The sequence below is a fragment of the Chamaea fasciata genome, unplaced genomic scaffold (assembly GCF_029207755.1).
Source record: "Chamaea fasciata isolate MVZ Bird 193981 ecotype frontalis unplaced genomic scaffold, bChaFas1.0.hap1 SCAF_15, whole genome shotgun sequence".
Classification (NCBI taxonomy): domain Eukaryota; kingdom Metazoa; phylum Chordata; class Aves; order Passeriformes; family Sylviidae; genus Chamaea; species Chamaea fasciata.
The window spans coordinates 15,377,646-15,397,004 of NW_027094100.1; the positions used below are offsets into that span (position 1 = coordinate 15,377,646).

Here is a 19,359-nt window from a genome sequence, read left to right on the forward strand (position 1 = left end):
GAGGCAATGGGCCTAAAATAGTCAATGAGGCAAAGGGCCCAAATTAAAAATAAGTAAATCCAGTCTGAATATAAGAAGACAAATTTTTGCTTTGAGAGGGACCAAACTGGCAGAGGTTACCCAAAGAAGCCGAGGTACTGCCATCTCTGAAGATACTCAAACCCTGACTGGGCACAGGCCTGGAGATTCTGGGTGAGCTGGTGGAGCAGGAAATGCAGAAGTCTCTTCCTGCCCCAACCAGTCTGTGATTCTGTGTATGGTGCCTGTCACAGCTCCCCATTTTCCCCCCAAAGGGCCTGAGATTAATGCAGCCCACAGCTTGTTATTTCTTATTTTATTTATAATATAAAAAATGTTCAAGTGTTAAACAGTCAAGAGTTCTGACATTCAGACAATCCAGAGCAAACTTTGACAATCATCTTATGACAAATTAGCAGAGTTTTCTATCTGACCCCATCATGGGTGAGGAATAGAGGGTTTAGTTACTTTATTGCTAAAAGTTAAATGAAATAATACACTGTCAATTGTTGTATTATCTTCTCAGTCACAGCTTCACCATGCATCCAATCTACAGTATCTGAAATGCAAAGGACATGCAGAAGTAAAAATATAAAAAGAAAAAAGTCAGGCTACAATGTAAACAGGTTTGCTGCAGAGAACTGAGGAGAGGGGGGCACTTCCATGGGGGATGCTCTGCCGCCTGGACACGCAGGACTGTCTTTTTGCGCCACAGAGCCGATGGCCAGAGCTGCTCCGAGTTTGGGAACGCGACGTCCGTCATCGATGGCGGGACGTGACGGTGACAACTGTCCTTACAACACGCGGCACGGCCGTACGGGAGAATCCGCTCGCTGGGCCGCCCCACGCGGGGCCCTGCCCGCCCGAGGCAGGGGCCACACGAGGAGCCCAAAGCACCAGGCTCCTACTGACCCTTGGGGCAGCACGGCCGGCGACCTCCGTGTCCGGGGTGACACGCGGCCCTCTGCGCCGTGGGATCACCCTGTGGGTGTCCCCCGGCACCCTGGCCAAGGGTGTCACACGGGCCGCCCCAGCTCTGGCAGCCCCACGGCGCCATGGCCAGCCCTGCACCGCTCAGCCCAGGGGACGCCGCGGCCAGCACGGCGCTGGGGCGGCCACGGGCACCGCAGCTGAACGGAGCCGCCCGCCGGGACCGCCAGGGCTGCCTCAGCCACCCGGATTGACGGGAACGCGACGGGTGTGATCCGCCATGGTCACAGGGGTGTCTGCCTGGCCTCACCACAAACCTGCGCCAACCCCGCTCCAGACCCACCGGTGAGATGGCCAAAGGTGGAGAGCTATACTGTAAGGGCTGCTGCTGCTGCTGCGTGATTTCATTTTCTCTTCCTACCTGTGTGGCAAAAGAAACGTTATTTCTGCATTTCAGCACAGTGCTGTTGGGTTTCTTTTTTTCTCCTGATTTAAGCGAAAATACAAGTAGTTTACAGGGCAAGATAGATCCTCGTTAGACATGATAATGGAAATGCTCCCACTCATGTCCTTAATGTGTGTTTAAACAATACTTTAAAGAATAAGGTCGTTAATAGCAGGGTACGGGGCAAAGTGGCAAGGCTGTTTTCTTCCAAGAGAAGAGCGCCCTTGTGACAGGTTGTCTCCCAAACAAAAATCTATGACCTTAAAAATGCTACTGAAACAGAATCCTCGGCATGAATCCCAGCACTAGCATACAGCAAAAGGCACCACGATAGTTTTGTTTTCTATTTTTAAGTAGTCAAAAATTGGCCCACTTTTTTTTAACTTTATTGTTTGTTTTCTTTTCTTCTTCTTTTTTTTTTTTTTTTTTTTTACTTTTTTTTCTCGGAAGCTGTAAATCAAGACATTACATATAAATAGAGATTCCCTATAAAAAAGTCATTGTCGTTAGCTATTATAAGACAACTTTGCTAAAATGAAAATAAAACATTTTTATTTGTCATATTTTTTGGTTTGTTTTTTTTTTCCCTCTTTTATATAAAATAAAAATATTTAATTTTTTTTTTTTCGTTCCGTTCTGCTTTTGTTCTGTGGTTTGTGTGGTTTGTTGTTTTTTTTTTTTTTTTTTTTGCCTCCCTCCTCTCGGCCTCCTCCGTGCGGGTCAGGGCTGCGCTGGCAGGGGCGCGGGAGGCTCCTAGAGAGGGTCGGGGTCCGGTTTGGGCGCCCCGTGTGCCAGGCTGCCGCGGCCGCCGTCGCCGTGCGCGCTGTGCCCGCGGCACGAGTAGTGAGTCCGGCTGTCGCCCGGCCGGTGCAGCGGCGGCGACTCCACGTGCGGCGCCTCATTGTTCTGAGTGCTTAGGAACGGCGTGCTCTCGGCCACCAGCTCCTCGTCAGACTCGCTGTAAGAGGCGCTGCTCAAGGAGAAGGAGTCCCGGACGGCTCTGGCTCTGTGAGGGATGTGCCCGTTCAGTTTGGATTTTTTCCACCGCCTGTTGCTGCTGGCTGTTTTCTTTGGCTGCTCTAGCGCTGTGACGTACTCCTGCGTCGTTTCGTACTCGTCGTCCTCTGTGATGCGGAAGGGGCTGGAGGGCAGGCTCCCCATGCTGTCGTTTAGGTAGGTCTTCCTTTGGTAGTAGCTGTCGTACCTCTGCGTGTCCTGGAAGGGGAGCTGGTACCGCCGCAGGAGGGGCTGCTGCTCCTCCACGCGGAAGCTGATGGGGGCCGCCGGCGGCAGGGACACGGCGTGCGCCGAGTTGGGGGAGGTGATCTCGAAGGTGGGCACCTGCGTGGGCATCGAGTAGTGGAAGTCAACGGGCGACAGGCGTGCTGGTGTGGTCAGGGCCGACACGTACCTGGAAAAGCAACACCTCCGTTTGGACACCGAACCACCAAAAACCAACAGCTGAGCCCGCGCTTTGCTGCACACCCGGCCCAGGGACCTGTGAGGCCTCCAGTGAACCTGCTCATGGAGGTTCTCCAGGGGAATCAGGTGGGGGGACCTTGCACTGCTGTGCCAGGGGACAGAGAGCCGCTGTCTTCAATGGGCAGCATGTGCTGAGCATCCCTGAGACTGCTTCTCCCGAGGGACTCGGCGCACAATTCCCACTCTGCATCGCTGCAAACCCTGCAGCATCTCCCAGCAGGCTGAGTCATGGCTTCACTGCCTCTCATCTGCCTGACAGATGCTTTCTGTTCCCTCTGGAGCTGCCAGGCTTGTCTCTGAGGAAGGTCCCTGGAATTCCCTCTCCCTGCTCAGGCCACAGATGGGGAAACCCTGGGCATTGCTTTCTCTGACTTAGCAAAAATCTTGTGTCTCAAAAAGCCATCTACCACTTTCATTTACTCTAGTGACAACATCAGTGTGCTCACTCAGGTCTGGTCTAGCCCCTCTCCAAACAGCCCTTCCTTCAGCACCACCTCTTTCTAAGGAGCAGATCTTATTTCCTCTTGATATTCCCAGTGGTGTGTCTGCCCAATTCCACCTGCCCAGGCTCTCTCACTCATCCAGGGCCTTTTTACCCATGTGTTTTGTGATGTATGAGACCTCCATGGGAGCTGGGTCAGTCTGCCTGAATGGACCAGGGACAGGAATGAGAGCAGGAGATGCTGCCTTTCTCCTCTGCCCCATGGACAAGTTCCACTTCCTTGAAGGGTAACTGCCCAAGTGGGGCCATGGGGCCACCAGGAGTCACTCATGGCTACCTGCAAAGGGTGGAGTAAGGGTGGAGATGTGCTCCTACTCCATGAGGAACCAGCCTGGGAGGAGGACAAGTGTTGCTGCTACTGCTGGTGTCTCAGCTCTGCAGCTGTGTTCCTTGAAGGCTGGGTCATAGCCAGTCCTGTCCCAGGGCTGTGCCCACATGCAGCACCCTCTCACCTGCCCATCCAGGACTGTGCTGAGGACAGACACCTTTTCCCCAAGTACCTGAGGGCCAGACTCTCCTTGACAGCCCACCAAGTTCCCCAGGGTGTTCTCCCAGCCAGTTTTTCTGCAGCCAAGAATATGCAGCCAAGCATATTCTGCCTCTGTGCTCCAAACCTACACTGCCACCAGCATGCAGAGCTGGCTGCCGCCCCGACCAGAGTGGCCTCCCTGGGGAGAATTGGCTTCCTCTGGTAGCACCAGGGCTGGACTTTCCCCAGTTCCACCACGGCACCACTGCTCCAGGGCTGGCAAAGGCAAACATTTTTGGGTTTGGCACAGAGGCATGGCTTGCCTCTGCTGTGCAGTGGTGGCAGCAAGCAGTGGGCTCTGACCTCTCGCTGTGGGGCGAGTCCCTTAGGGAATCCACGGAGTCGCGGTACTGCGTCGTGGGCCGCCGCTGGTCCTCGATGCAGAAGGTGGCCCCGCGCCGAGCCCGCGCCTCCACGCACGCAGGGCTGTTGCATTTACTGGTTCCCACCGAGGACAGCATGATCCCAGACTGAGAATCTGAAGTCAGACTCTCTGTTCGCTCCAAGCTCCAGGTGTGGCTTTCGTGTCTGTGGAGCAAAGCCCATGTGGACAGTGAGCAAGGAATCCCCACCCAGCTCTTCTCCAAAGGCACAGGCACTGCTCGTGCTCAGCTCTGCACCTCTGCACGAGTGTCCCCCTTCTCTCTTTCATTAGGATACACCTGGCCAGGGATGCCCAGATTCCCAACCTTGCCTTTGATTTGCCTTTCTTTGCTTCTTCTTGGAGATTCCATTAGAGGACAAAAAAAGTAAACCAGTGCAGTAGCAGGTATTTATCCCACCACGGAATAAATGGCTGGGAGCAGGATGGGACAGCCTCTGGAGGGAGGCCAGGGTAATTCTGCTTCGTGCTTGCAAAGTGTTCTGGGTGTGGAACAACACATTGGCTATGCCAAGGCAAGTCAGCCAAGTTCCTTCAAATGTGCCACCTGCACTGCCAAGTGACAGCCCCTCTGGAATTGCTACCAGAGAGGGAGCCAGGAGAAGCCACTCAAAATTAGCAAGGCAAAGTCTACCAAAGATTTTGGCAGCAAAACACTTTCAAGGTGCTAGACAAAGACCATGGTGTGCTGAGCAGTTGGAGCCCCACCAGTCCCAGTCTTGGTGCAAGGGGGACATCCCACATCCACGGGGGATGCACAGGGCCACCTGCACATGGCTGTCCCCCTGGTGCCATGGCCACCACACTGTCCCCCAACGCTGCAGAAATACGTGATCCATGAGAGCAACCCCTCTGAACTCCCAGACTGCACCAGATGGAGCTGGAGTGTGGGTGGAGGATTTTGGGTGGGGGTTTACAGAGGAGAGCAGCCCTCATTAAGTTTTTCCAAGAACTTGTTAATTATTGATGGCTCCAGGCACATGCTCATTTATAACTTCAAACAGCGTCCTCATTAGAGGCACTGATGGAGTAAAATGGAGCCTGATTACGCCAGTAGTTTGCCTCTGGCATGACTTCAAGAAGCACCTGTTTGCTGCACTTGACTCAGAAAAATGAGGTGGCAGGTAGCCAGGACCAGAGGCTACCCAAGGTAGGTTCCTCCCTTCAGCTGTCATGAGCTAATGCTGCCCTCCAGACACACCTTTGTGTCTTCAGAAGGTGCCCAGGGATGGCTCAGGCCTTTGAAGTGAGCATGGAAGGCCAGCAAGGTGCAGCTCTGCTGGGACAGGAGCCTCTGTGCACCTGGCTCAAGTTAGCACACACCTACCCAGGGCTGGGCCAAAGAGTATGAAGGCAAAAAAACCTGGAAAACGCATTGTCTAGCTCATGGTAAGTGGGATTTCCCTGGAAAAAAAGAATCATTCCCAGCTGATCAAGTCATTCCTGGCTCCCTCTTTACTTGCTAGAGGTAGAGCCAGAGGAATCTGTGGAGGAATTCACCTGAAAATCCAAGTTCAACATCTGAAGTTGATCTTGCCCATTGTAACTGAGAGTACTTGCTCAACCCTGAGGAATGCCTGGACCCTAAGGAAACCTGCCTGGAGCTCTCTGTGAGCTTTAGCTGAAAAAATTCCTGCATTCCTGGATGAGTGGAGACAGCCCCATCAGGCTAATGAAGGACATGAGCCAGTCACGTACCAAAGGCAAGTGATCTCCAAGGAAGACCCCTGTCACTTACTGGAAGAAGCACAGGAGCTGTCTAAGAGGAGGAACTGGAACATCCATACTCAAAACAGCCCAGGACTTTCTTTAGAGCATTTGAGGGACTTTTCTGGACATCATAAAAACAGGGAAGTCCATCTGCAATTTAAATGTTCTCAAAAACCTTGAGAAGGTTCAGGTTGCAAGCCATGCTGTTCTTCCCCCAATGGTTATTTGGAAATGAAAACAAAAATTATGTCTCATCTGTTGTCACAAAGCATAATTGGTACTTTCCTGCTAGACCAAGTTTTCCAAAAAGCTTCAGAATTACTTCCAGTGAAAGAGGTGCCACCACCTGAGGTGGAGGTTGATAAATTGCACAGGAGCATTTTCTTTCTGGTCAAAACCTCTGACTTCCAAGTCAGACCCTTGATTCTGAGGAACCGATCCAAACATTTGGTGATATTTTGTGTATTTGCCTTGTCTCCCACAAGGCAAATACATTCCAAATATGAAACACACAACCTGTGTGTGCTTAATGAAGTATTTCAGATGTCCAGTGTGGCTGCAAGCACAATCTGCAAAACTTTTCCTACACACATCCTCCCGTTTGGGTCTGTGCAAAGCATGGAAGCACAGGTTCATTTCCTCCTGTTTTCCAGCTATATCAGTGCTGCAGGATTCTGCTGGCACCTCCCTGCAGGTCAAGGAACACACTTTTCCATAACTCTCACTAACCAGCTGTGCCTGCAAAGTCCTGCAGTGCAGACATGGCCTGTATGACCCTACAGAGCCAAACATCAAGTGAAAACAGAAAGGGAGGTGAAAGGAAAATCTTAAAACCTCACAGCATTCTACAGCAAACATCAGGAGAAAGGTCCAGAGAAAACGGTATACATCACCTCTGGCTGGACGTTGGAGTGGCTGTGGAGCAGTGATGAGATGGGGAGCAGGAGTGACTTCCCGAAAAGGTTGTCTCTGTTTCCCTTCGGATCACGTGCTCGGTGGCAGAAACATTCTTAGAAATATACTGGAAAAATAGGAACAATCCCACAGATCAGTCTGTGAATGCTGCCAAAGAAAAATTTAGCTGGCCTGATTATTTCTGGTGAACCTGAAATCAGGTGAGTGAACTGAGTGAACCCCGAAGCTCCACACCCCACAGGAAGGGACAAGGAGCGTGGAGGTTTTCTCTGCCGCTTCACTTTGAACACTGGGAAAGGGCTGTGGCACAGGGATTGCAGAAGGGTTTGGAGAGCCAAAGGATTCCCCAGAGGACAGTGGCACCTTGTGTAGCTACTGAGCAGAGACACAGCTGCCCACAGCTGGCTACACCCAACTGAGTACCAGCAGAAAGAGAACAACGGGAAATCTGTCAGAGATGTAAGTCCTACAGAAACACCAGATGTGATCCAAGTGTTTATGCTGAGATATTCCTTCATCTAACAACCAGTCCTGCTTCTCACAGGGGCACTAAGCTCTCTGAGAGAGTCACTACTCTGGGGCTAGGGGCTGTGGTTCTTAGAATTCCCTTTCCCCCTTTCATCATGGTTGGGATCCAACCTAGCTAAATTTTAATATCCTAAGGCTGACCCAACAGAACTTGCAACTGATTAATTGGACTAATTTCTAACAGTACTTCTTGTTTGGCTCTGCCTCCCCCTTCCCTTTTTCTGACCCCTTTCAAGGCCTTGGTCCAGCAAGGCACTTAAGCCTCTTGATGGCCCTGTTGAGTTCATGGGGTTTGATGGGAATCTTGTTCAACTGAAGTCATGAGAGAGGCTGAACTGCCCTCTGGATCCTGTCCTAAAGAGACTTAGATTGTTCTCGTTGGTGTGACAGTGGCATCGCACCAGGACTTGCCACTTTGCCCAGCACAGAACCCCTTGCATGGGCACGTGGGCTGATGGAGAGCTGAGCACGTCACCATGATGTGCTTCCCCATGGTGGCTCCGGTCACAGCCACACTGATCCCATTTGCCATCCCACAAAGTGGGACTTGACAGGATAGCAAAATAAACAGGAAACATTGGGAACATCTCTCCTAGTGGAAATCAGGGTCACACTTGATTAATCAAAACAAGCCTATCCCAAGTGCCCGAATCTCATCCTGTACTTCAAAGCAAAATCACATTTCCCTTCAGATGTTGGTTTTGGAAACGTTTCTAGGCAGAATCTTTCCTTTTGCTCAAGTTTGTTTGCGCTTTGCTCCTCACGCACAAGCACACAGGTGTGTAAGGATACACATCCACGTCAAACCCCTGGCAGAAAACAGCCCCTCAGCAGCATTCAGGGAGATGGAAGCAAAGGGTCTTACATCAGCCATTTGGATTTCCTCAGGATCCAAACGTGGATGGCTTGGCCCGTTCGCAAGGCTCCGGTTTTGATGAGCAGGACACATGTTCTGCCGCAAGTGGTTATGCATTTGTTTTCTTTGTTTCCTTTAGAACAGAAAAAAAAAATCTATTAGGAACGCTTCTCTCATGGGGCTCTCTGCCCCCAGAGATGAAAGAGAAGGCAAGTCTTGGATATGTGAATGCTCCAATGGTATTTGCAAACAACAAGAAACAGGGCGTTCAACACTTAACACCTCCTACTGCTTTTTCTTCTCATGGACAATTTGGGAAGCTGGGCCCAGGGTCCCCTTTCCAAGGCAAGGCCCAGTACAAAGTAGCAGAGCCAGCTGCCAGTGGAGGAGAAAAACGGGGAGAAGGAAAAGGGGAAGTGAGTCCTGACCTGGCCTTGGTGACAAAGCGCTTGGCCTGTTCTGCATGAAGGACAAAATGGCAAAGCCTACCCATGCCCATGGTGGGACAACTGCTCCACAAGACCCCCTGAGCTGCAGGGGTGCTCTGAACTAAGGTGCAGGCTGAGAAGGGAGAAAAGTGCTGTCCAGGCAGGGAAGGCTGACCATAAAAGAGGTTCCCCAGCCTCCTGTTCATTAGGATTGCTCTGGAAGTCCCTGCAATGTACAAAGTTGAGCCCACAGCTCCTGCACAGCAGCCCAGTGCCTTCTGCTGGCAGAAGTTGAGCTGCTGGCTTGGGGGGGTCAGCTTTTCCCTGTACCACAGCATCACCTGACTGGGTAAAATGATGCTGTTGCAGGGGACAAGCAAATGGTGCCAGGAAAACATCCTATTCAGACACAGTCTGGTAGGCAGCTTCACTGGCCTCCTGCACGAGGCCTTCCTGGGAGCACCACAGCACATCATCTCCTAAAAACAGCATTTGGGTGAAAAGCGTGGAAGTGTGGAACGTGAACACTGCCACTCACTAACCTGTGGCCAGTTCTTGCCTGCCAGCCCCCCATACTCACTTGGTTTTACAGTAAGCTACCACACAGACGATGCCCACCACAAGCAAGGCAACACAGATTCCTGTGATGGTTAAAACCCTCTTCTGGTAGAGCTCCTCCGCTTCTGCAAATGGAGAGAAAGGAAGCAGTTACCCATGGGCTCCAGCAGCAGGGCTGTGTGTGGCTGCACAGGAGCCAGCACTGCGTGGGGGTGAGATGGAGCACAGGGCTCGGGCAGACCTCCTGCCAATCCACTGCCCATCTAATGACTGCCCCAGAACCTTCCTCACCCCTCAAAAGACTCTTCTTGTCTCCCTGCACCTTTGCCCTCTCTCCCTCGGTAGCTCACCCCTTCTGCACTCACACGTCTCACCTTCCCTTCTTCTCCCACAGTGACTATTCTCAAAAAGCCCCACGATTCTCCTCTCCCTTCCAGCAGATCCCCCTTCCTGGTGCCTTGATCAGCTAGCACAGAAGCCCTGGAGCATGCCCCACGCCCCACGAGCACACAGGCCCTGTGGTCCCTGACCCCAGGCTCTGCTCTGGGCTCAGGATGCCTCTACCCCTGCATGCCCTGGGGCAGGGTGGTGTGGGAGGACCACCCAGCAACAGGCCCCAAAGCATGTAGGTGCCAAAAAGGACATCCTGGAACAGTCAAAAAGCAGCATGAGGATGGAAAAGTGAGAGCGTGCCAGGCAAAGAAAAGGGAGTGGAGTGATTCAAATACAGGAACCAGTTATGGATTTTTAATGAAACCCTAGGAGGAGATCCATACCATTGCGTCAGGTAACTCAGAGGCACACAAAAACTGTAAGCAGCTTGCTGCTGCCTCTCTCAAATACCACCAAGCGTCACGGGCTGCCTTTCCAACCAGAAGGGCTAGTCACTTGCACCAAAACTCAGACCACGCTGGCAGTGAGGTGATTCATTCCCACCAACCAAAGCTCCCAAGACATGCTTGGGTCTCGCCTGCACTGCACCTAGGCAGCAACACCATGGCAAGGACACCTCTCCCTCCGTGGCTACACCAGAGCAGGTGTGACATCCAGCAGCCTCCACCGAGTGCAGCAGAGAAAATTTGGTTCTCCAGCTGGATGATTGAGAGAAGGGTTCAGTGCAGTGCTGTTTCAGTTCAGCAGCTAGGAGCAAAGTCCTCACTCCCCCACGCTATGTGTTAGCGTTAAAGTTATTGGGGTTTGTGCCTTCTTTAATATTCATTGAATTTTTTTCCATCTAGATTAGGCAATAAAAGTCAACGCCATGGTTGATGTGCTCAGTGTGCTTCACCACACCACTCAAAATACCTTGAAGAGACCCTGTGATATCCCCTGTGCCACCAAACACTCAAATACAAAACCAGAAGAGAAACAGGTCTGGTCCCAAAAACCTCTGCGACTAGACTTTATCCAAAAAAGTGAGTGGGAAGCAATGAAACATTCCAGACAACTGGATATTTACAACAATTTCAGCTCGCCATTCTAGGTGGAAAAAAGCATTTTCGGAGGAAAAAGAAAAGGGTACTAGGAAAAATGGTTACCTCTTTCTAACTCCCAAAATGGGAATGGAGAAAGGTTTGGTAAGCAAGGGCTGGCAAGAAAGACAACACTGGCATGAAGATGCAAAACATAATTTAAAAAGCCTTCTTGTGGTTTTTTTCTCTACAAGGAACCAGGTAGAGCTGGAATGGGGGAAGAGTCTGCTCTGGGGCGAAACTCCTTCAATGACATGTTTCTTTTGTATGGGTGCCTTATTCCAGGCATCAGCAACCATGGCAGACACGTTTTCTTGCTCTTGCACATCTCTGGGACCTGGATTACAGTGGTACAACTCTCTCTCCTTCAGACAGGAGTTTCAGAGACTTTATACAAGTTAGGAAAACCAGCTGGGATCACATCCTGGTTATGGATGGCACCAGGCAAGAATTTTGCTACTACCCAGCAAAAACTACTTAAAAAAAAAAAAAAAAGAAAAAAAAGCTGGGAGGGAGGTCAGTTTTCAGCACGGACTCATCCTTCAAGCCAATTTTTCCAAAAATTCTTCAGTAGCAATGATTTTTGCTACTAAGAGTTTTTTCCCTAAGCATAAATCATTCCCTTTGAATCACGGAGGAGGAAGAAAGAGCAAAGATATTAAAACTGGGGGGGAGTTGCTTTTTTTGTTTGCTTTTTTGTTGTTTGTTTGGGGGGTTTGTTTGTTTGTTTGGCTGGATTTTGTTGTTTTGGTTTTTTTTTAACCTATAACAGGACAAAATTCTTTGGCCAAGGCTCAAACCCCAGCCTTTGTTCTGGTGATCATGTCAGTCTGGGACCCTGACTCTGGTGTGTCTGACTGTCCTGAACCTTCACCTGAATTGCACAGGGAATATTTCAATTCGTCAGAAATGCAGATTTGGCCTCTCTGTCTCAAGCTGACAGCTCTGCTACACAAAGCAGTGAAGTGTGAGGCTGTGCATCACTGCTGCAGACTAAAAATTGAATGATCTGCTGGTAATAATTTAGCTTGGCTCCCAACATCTCATTAAAGCTGATGCTCAATCACAGTATCTTCACGCTGCACAAAACCGCCTCAACAACAACAGAAAGGAAATAAGAGGGAGCAGACTGCAACTTTGTATTTGAGCAGGTAAGATCCCAGAGCAGGACTGGTCCGTCCGTGTCTCTACAAACACCACGTCTTCCCCAGCAGCATGGTCACTTTGACAGCAGCAAACACTGTGAACAAACCATGTGGTGCCACACAATGCCCACAGAGCCACAGCCCGGCCATGGTGCCACAGCAAGGCATGACAGTGACAGACAAATGACAGAGCAGAGACGGCTGCAGACTGGGAACAGGATGTGTGCGCTTCTGGGATGACGTTGAGAATGGATGAGGAGAAGGACAAAAGGTCAACAAAAAAGGGATGCCAAAAATCCTCAATTTTAAAGTTTGCTCAAGTGTATTAGCATTAGCAGCACCGCTTTCTCTGAAGCGCCCTGGCTAGAAGGTTCACACATTTTTCTGCCTCAGGGGGATGCACACCAGCCCTGAGGGATCAGGCATGCTAAAACTAGAGAAGATGCATTTCTCCAGCTTCAGTTAGTGAATGTCCCTCCCCCTCAGGGACCTCAGAAGGCAATTTAGGATCCACGACTGGAAGACTGGTGTCCCCATACCTCTAGCAAAGGGAATTGAAGCATCTACATGTGAAGTTCTGCTCTGGTTGACACTGCCAGGCCAATGCTCTTAAGTGATCAATTGTAGAATCATCACAGGATCATGGAATGGTTTGGGCTGGAAGGAACCTTAAAGCTCATCTTGTTCCAACCCCGCTGCCATGGGCAGGGGCACGTTCCACTATCCCAGGCTTCCCAATCTCGCTGCTCCCTCCTGACCTGCCCCCCTGCTCTTGGCTTTTACACTCCAGGGAAAACTTGCCTCAAAGATTTGATTTCCCAACTGCTTATTCAAGGGATAACTTGATATATATCTAAAACCAGACTGAGGAGAATGGAAAGAAAATAACATGATTATGAGCAACTGGGCAGGAGCAGGTAAATGCTCAAAGGGGATATTTTTAAAAGCATTTTACTTACTGCAGTATTTTCCCAAGCTTGCCACTGGGGTGCTCAGCATTACACCCTCCACTCTCGTGGGCAACTCCTGACTTCCCTGGGACAGTTTTCTACACTAACTTGTCTCATGCCATCTTTCTTGGAACAATTTCATCCTGCTCAAGAACCAAAACAAGCTGCTGAATTTCGCGAGGAGGGAATGGCAAAGCTCATCCTGACCCTTGGCAGGGTCTGGTGGTGGAGGTTAGTGTGTCTGGGATGGCAATTTCTGTAACAGCCCTGATATTTCTAAAACTTGTCTTCCCATTCCTGGAATGCCTGCCCCTTCCCAAGCGTGCCTGCTGGCAACCTTTTGGATGGACACAAGACTCCAGGTTCTCAGTTAAATACACAAAAGCATGGTGAATGGAGATGTATGGCAATTGTAACATCCCAGTCAGGCCACACACACCACGCTGCTGCTTGGAACAAAGAAAAAAGTGCTGCTAAAAATACACCTGCATATTTATAGGTTTACGTTTAGAATTTGTGATTTGCCTTGTTTTAGTTTTGGTTGTTGTTTGGTTTGGTTGGTTTTTTTCAATCCAAACATCTATCTTGATGCCAGGGAAGAGAACAGAACAGCTGATTTTTTAATCATCCCATTAAAGCCATAAATATAATGTTGGAAGCTCTTAATGGCTTCTGATTAATAAATGAATGGTTGTTCCATACCCTTTAATTCAAATCCAAGATGCTCTGCCAATGCAGAAAGAAGACAAGGAAGAGAAAGAGAAAAAGAAAAACAGGTCTGTCAGAGAACTCTAAAATACAAACACACACACTGTGCAGTTACAGCAGGTTAGCTTTTGGTAGGCTCAGCAGCACTCACACAGAGACACTGTACGCTTCAGAGCATTTCAAACCCCCACCACAGCTCACATGTTATGCAAAGAAAGACCCAAACAAATTGCAGTGGAAGTTAATTATGAATTCTTTCAGTTAATTATGAATTCTTTTGAGATGAGCCATGTTTGTTAGTACCTGATATGAAAGTCACTGCTTAGGCAGGGGAAAAAAAAATAGGAAAGGTACACTTGTTCTGAAACAACTCCTGACAGGTCAAAACACATAGAGACTGCATGAGCCTGGTAAAAACCTTTCATTCCCTCTCCACAGGGCAAATCTGCCCTGGCTGGTCCCCCACGCCCTGGAGTGCCCAGGGGTGCGCTCCAGAGGGGAGTGCTGGGCACAGGGCTGGGAGGGCTCCTGCGGGGGCCTGGGGCTTGCCAGCACCGTGCTGCTGCCCACACCTCAGCCCTGGCCCGGGGGCACAGCAACCCTGGCACACAACCCCTCCATCCCCTGCCCTGCCAGCCCTGCCCTGCCAACCACGGATGCTGAGAGGGATGAGGTGCCCGGGCAAGGCAATGCATCGAAACGTGCAGATTGCACTGAGAGCTTCCCTCAAGCCTGTCACCTTTCCAAACTGCACTCCTGCCGTGGTTCTGCACTGTTTTAGTGTGCTGCAAAAAGCCCAAATCAGAGCGTGTGCTTTCGGATTCATATTCAGCACAAGTAAGATTGCAGTTCATCTTGCAGAGACAGTGCTGAGCACAGGAGTTTATCCAATGAATCAACACTGCAACACAGGCATCCTGAACTTTAGCAATTTTCCTGGTACAGACCTCACCTAAAGACAGCTTTTCTTAAATAAACATGAAAGTACTCCATACTTACCACCATACACAAAAGTGAGCTCTGCTGCTCCCAATCACCACACACACAAGATTATTTGCAGCTTGGAGATGTCCAGATTTATTTACTACATTTTCCATAGGAACTGCTTTTTGCTGCACAGAAATACTGGCTTTCTTTTGCAGTGCTGTTCAAAATTTAGGCTGGGGGGGAATTAGCACTAATTGTTACGGAACATGTAAACACAAATTCTAAAGCAGGTTCTTCTTTTCAAACCAGTGCTGATGTTTGGGGGGGGGGGGGCTTTTGCAGAGGGAAGTTGGGGTTCTTTAAGATTTGGCATAATTTAAAGGCCACAAAACGCAGCTGCTCTCTGCTTCACATCTCATATTTGTGTAAAAGGAATGGCAAACTCTACAGAGCATTTCCCAGTCATTTTGTACACGTGGCAGTGACAAGGACATAATGTGGTGGGCAGCAGAGAACTGGACAGAATATACCCATCCTAAACCACTTGATCATCACATCCAGCCCTGATCTATTCCTAAGTCTTCCCACCATTGCACACACCTGTTTCCCCTGACACTGACAAATGCATGTAGAGACACCTCAAATTTCATCCATAAATCTAAGCTGCTGGTCCATCTGCATACACACATTTCTCCCCGTTCCAGGATTTTCTGCAACATCTGCAGCTACAAACGGATGCAATTCCAGACATTTTCATGATTTTTTGCAAACTCAGAGGCACCTGTGAGAACAGAGGTGGTGGGCAGGACCTGAGGAGCTTGAGCCTTCCCCCTGTCCCGCTCGTGTCAGAACTGCTGCTTCTTTTGGCCCCCCAGCCTCAGGGAGCAGATACAGCCCAGTGGGCTGGGAAACCTGTGCCAGTGTCTCATTACCATCACAGGGGAGAATTCCTTGCTAATACCCAATCCAAACCTGCTCTCTATCAGTTTGAAGCCATTCCCCCTCGTTCTCTCACTCCAAGCCCTCTAAATCTCTCCATATTCCTTGTTGTCCTCTTTGGCTTCAACAGGACAAGCTCCATTGGGAACAACTTATCCTGAGGCTACCACACAAATAAACTAGAGTGGGACAGCCCTGAATGGCAGCTGTAGGCAGAAGAAATGGGCACAGCATTTTACTCATAACCTTCATCATCATCATCATCCTTCTGTCTGCACTCCACATATCCTCCATGGTCAGGGCAAGGGGCTACAGCTGAGCACTGAGCTGCTGTGGCACTCCCCAGGCTGCCTGAACTGGGGACATGAGGTTTATTTGGAAAATCTCATCCCAAACATGCCTCCTGAATCTTTCTGAAAATGCATTTTCTCAGCACCAGACAAAAAGACAAAGTCCTGCATTTACTTCATCAGCAGTGACTCTGACTATGATGTATTGCAGTTATTTTAAAAGAAGAAGAGACAGAAACATTTAATGTAAAGTATTCCTGGAGGAGTAACACCTCAAGCAAGATGACTCTCACTGAACTGTAGATTTATAGGATGATTTAAAAGGATAAAGCCTTAGCAAACAGCTGTGGAAACTGTGGCTGTACTCACTTGGTCCTCAGATTGCCCAAGAATGTTGATAAGATGTTAAGTTACTACACATTATTCCCTCAAAATACGCTCCCTGGGACACACAGCATGCTCCAAAACAGGAAACAAAGTGGAGAACTGACATCTGAGGACTAGCAAGATAATAAATTGATGCTAATTTTGTTGTTAGTCAATTGTATTGACAAGAGTAGCACTTGCAGGACTCAGATCCAGGTTTTACCCAGGGTGTACAGGGGGCAATGCGAGACAGGGGGTCACGATGGGGACAGAGGACACTGTGCCTGTGTTAAGGGCTGGGTGAGAACAGAAAGTCTGTAAATGTCCCATTAACTCCACAGCCGTTCACCTTCTCCAGTTCTGCAGCAATAAAATCAATTTGGTTGGCATCAAGAGTTGAAACACAAAACGACAGAGTATTCAAAATCTGCTGTGGGTGAGCACGCCATTAACTTCAGGAGATCCCAAGGGTGACCTGTGCTGTGTCCTGGGGAGAGGGATAACCCTGCCATGCTAAACCACAAACACCCTGTAATTACCCAGCCACACCAAAGCACAGCCATCACCCTGTAATTCAGTGGTCAGCAGTTACCCTGTCACTGAATGGAAGCTGCAGAGTGCCTGTGGAATTTAAAGTGCTGCCAAATATTGGTTTGGGGGGCAGATGAGTGAGAGGTGGAGGAGGAAGCAGGAATTTAGGTAAAATAAAGAAGTAATTTTTCACTTTTCATTTTTAATGTTGCAGTCACAGCAGGTAGGAAGCCACTGCTGAATAAGTGAGGTGAACAGAGAAGCTCAAATTCAGATCTAGACCTGCCCAGAAGAGCTTGAAGAGGTACATTTATTGCTCTGCTCACAAGGACACTTCACCTCAGCATGAGGAGACAGGTTCCAGAGGCCACCCATCAGAAGGGTCACTTCCACCTGTCAGGGTGGTGAGCAACACGCCCCTGGCTGCAGCCTGGTGAGTGCTGGGGGAAAGAGACCATCCTCCAGGGGAACAAGGAGCCTCTCACCCCATAAACCCACACTGCTCCACGATGGCTTGGCCAGCAGCACTGCAGCCAGTTCCTGTGCTGCTGTGGGAACAGGCTGAAGACAAAGCTGCTCTCCCAAGGGACACCTGGAAATCCTGCTCTGTGTTCCCAAGCAGACCAGTAGGAAGGCTCCAAATACGAATTGAAATTCAATTTGTAAAGAAACCAAGAATTAAATATGGGGTAAAAATGGAGAATACGCTAGATGACATCGCATATGAATGTCAGCTCTGTTCTAGGGTGCTTACAGGCAGGCTACAGCCTGCAATGTTAATTGGATCACAAAGTAGAAAATGAAAATGTTTCACTAAGCAAGATGAATGGTATGACATTTGTCCTCCAGATTGGTGATGATTATTTGTGGAGATGAATAAACAGCAAAGTTAAGATGAAGTTTCAGTTTCCACAGGCAAGAGGGAAGCATAAATATAAAACTTTATCCCAATTTTCTAAATTGTTTCATAAATCACAAGTGGAAGGAATCCAAATGTGCAGACTTAGGAAACATATAAATGTTCCTGCTGACCACGTTTAACTTCCAGGATCTCAGCTGCACCAGGACTGGAACAGCTGCCAACATGTTTTACAAAACCTTTACAACCAGCCAGCCCAAAGCCTGACAAGTTATTAGTAAACCTCCAGGAGGATTTAATAAAGACCTGAAAAGTTGCTTGTAGAAGAGAGAAGACAGAGGTAGATCTTGATGTGACGTAGAATTGGCAGCTGTGAAACACAGGTGCCAGCACAGCTTTGAAAAAAGAGTTTCTTAGAAGGAAGGATGGTTTTGGACATGGTTCTGTTTTCTGGGAAGAGCTGCAAGCCACAGCTGTGCCTGTGGAGATGGAGCCAGGAGGCAGCTCTACACTGGGTGAGCCTCCAGCACCCAGCAGCTTTCAGAAAGAATTCCAGACCCTTTTGGATCTTGCTGCACTCTTCACCCAGGTGCACCCCCAGAGAGGAAAATCTGGCTGCAGAGGCTGAATGTCCCATGGATGGCATTGCTGTGGATTCACTCTGGCTGTGGAGCAAGAGTTTGAGCTGTTCTACTCTCACTCATGCAGGGACAGAGGCACCTGTGACCTGTGGCTCTGCAGGCACCTGTGCCACAGGAGCCACCTGACAGCTACTGCCACCAGTTTGTCTGTGGAGACACAGAGTCATGAGGACCTTGATGTCAAAAACGTTTTAGTAAGAGGATTTAATGACTCATCAGCCATGGAAATAACTCTCTGTTCTCATCTGCCAGGGCATTCCTCAGTTTCATATAGCAATCGCAGACAATCACTGCCATTAATTCTCTGCAGTTTAAATTTCAACTGATTTAAATGCTGCTTTAATGTCCCTCTGCAAGGTTTTCTTCTCACAGATTAGTTAAAGCCTAAAAAAAAATAAAAGATCTCCTGCCCTTGATCCATCAGCCTTATTTGTGGCCAGAATCAGGACAGACTTGGGGTCCTCTGAGCTACCCCACTAATGCAATTCCTAGCGAGTTTCTCTGCACCAATCTGGTAGAAAATAGCAACAGTGTGAGCGTGACATGGAAAAAAAAAACATCTTTAACATTTTCTCTTCATGTTGAAGCAGTGGTGCATATACCCAGAAGGGCTGGCAGTAGGCACCTGCTCATATGGTTGGAACAGCAACATAAAGAAACATCACATGTGAGAAAACCTACCTAAACACACCTAATTTTCATCTTAATGACTGCAGTGGTCTAGCAGGTGTTTTGGGCAATCAGAGAAAAATAAACCTCCAGAGCTACCTGTCAAAAAGCCAAAGACAGCCTGAACCCCTGGAGAACATGAGGAGTTTTACCTGAGCAAAATGTGAATCAGGGTTTAAACCAAAGAGGTAGGAAGGCGCTCTCAAAAGGAGGACACACAACATCTGGCACGATGCTGGGACGCTGCACCATCCCCATCTGTGGCCCAAATTCAGCAAAATATCTGCCATATCTTTTCAGAACAGCACCTTCAATTTAGCTCACTCTGCAGAGACTCTCACTCAGCCCTGGGATATACCTACTAATAGTCATTGTCATCTTTAATATTCATATTAAAGAATCATTAGATCCAATCTAGGCCTGAAAACCTGAAATACCCCAAATACATTTAAAACAACACCAATATAAGTGTCCTTATTTAAGTATCTGTCAAATGCTGGCAGCGTTCTCAAAACATGAATCAGGACAGAGCTATTTTATTTCCAGTGGAAATGCCTGAACCTCATTTAATCTGTTTCA

At 48.9% G+C, this 19,359-nt stretch overlaps 1 protein-coding gene across 3 annotated transcripts in view; it reads right to left on the minus strand.

Moving 5' to 3' along the window:
- Positions 1 to 283: 283 nt before the first annotated feature.
- NRG2 (neuregulin 2) overlaps positions 284 to 19,359 on the minus strand; it is an 84,534-nt gene continuing 65,458 nt past the window's right edge. Inside the window, exons 6-11 of one of the 3 annotated variants that reach the window (XM_066197587.1) lie at positions 13,553 to 13,576; positions 9,306 to 9,408; positions 8,307 to 8,430; positions 6,892 to 7,019; positions 4,210 to 4,434; positions 284 to 2,804 (exon numbers count right to left, since the gene is read on the minus strand). In XM_066197587.1, the coding sequence (XP_066053684.1) occupies positions 2,147 to 2,804; positions 4,210 to 4,434; positions 6,892 to 7,019; positions 8,307 to 8,430; positions 9,306 to 9,408; positions 13,553 to 13,576 (1,262 nt within the window). In that variant the 3' untranslated portion in view covers positions 284 to 2,146. The remainder of the gene's footprint in view (positions 2,805 to 4,209; positions 4,435 to 6,891; positions 7,020 to 8,306; positions 8,431 to 9,305; positions 9,409 to 13,552; positions 13,577 to 19,359) is intronic. The other 2 variants (XM_066197586.1, XM_066197588.1) reach the window with 2 other exon arrangements.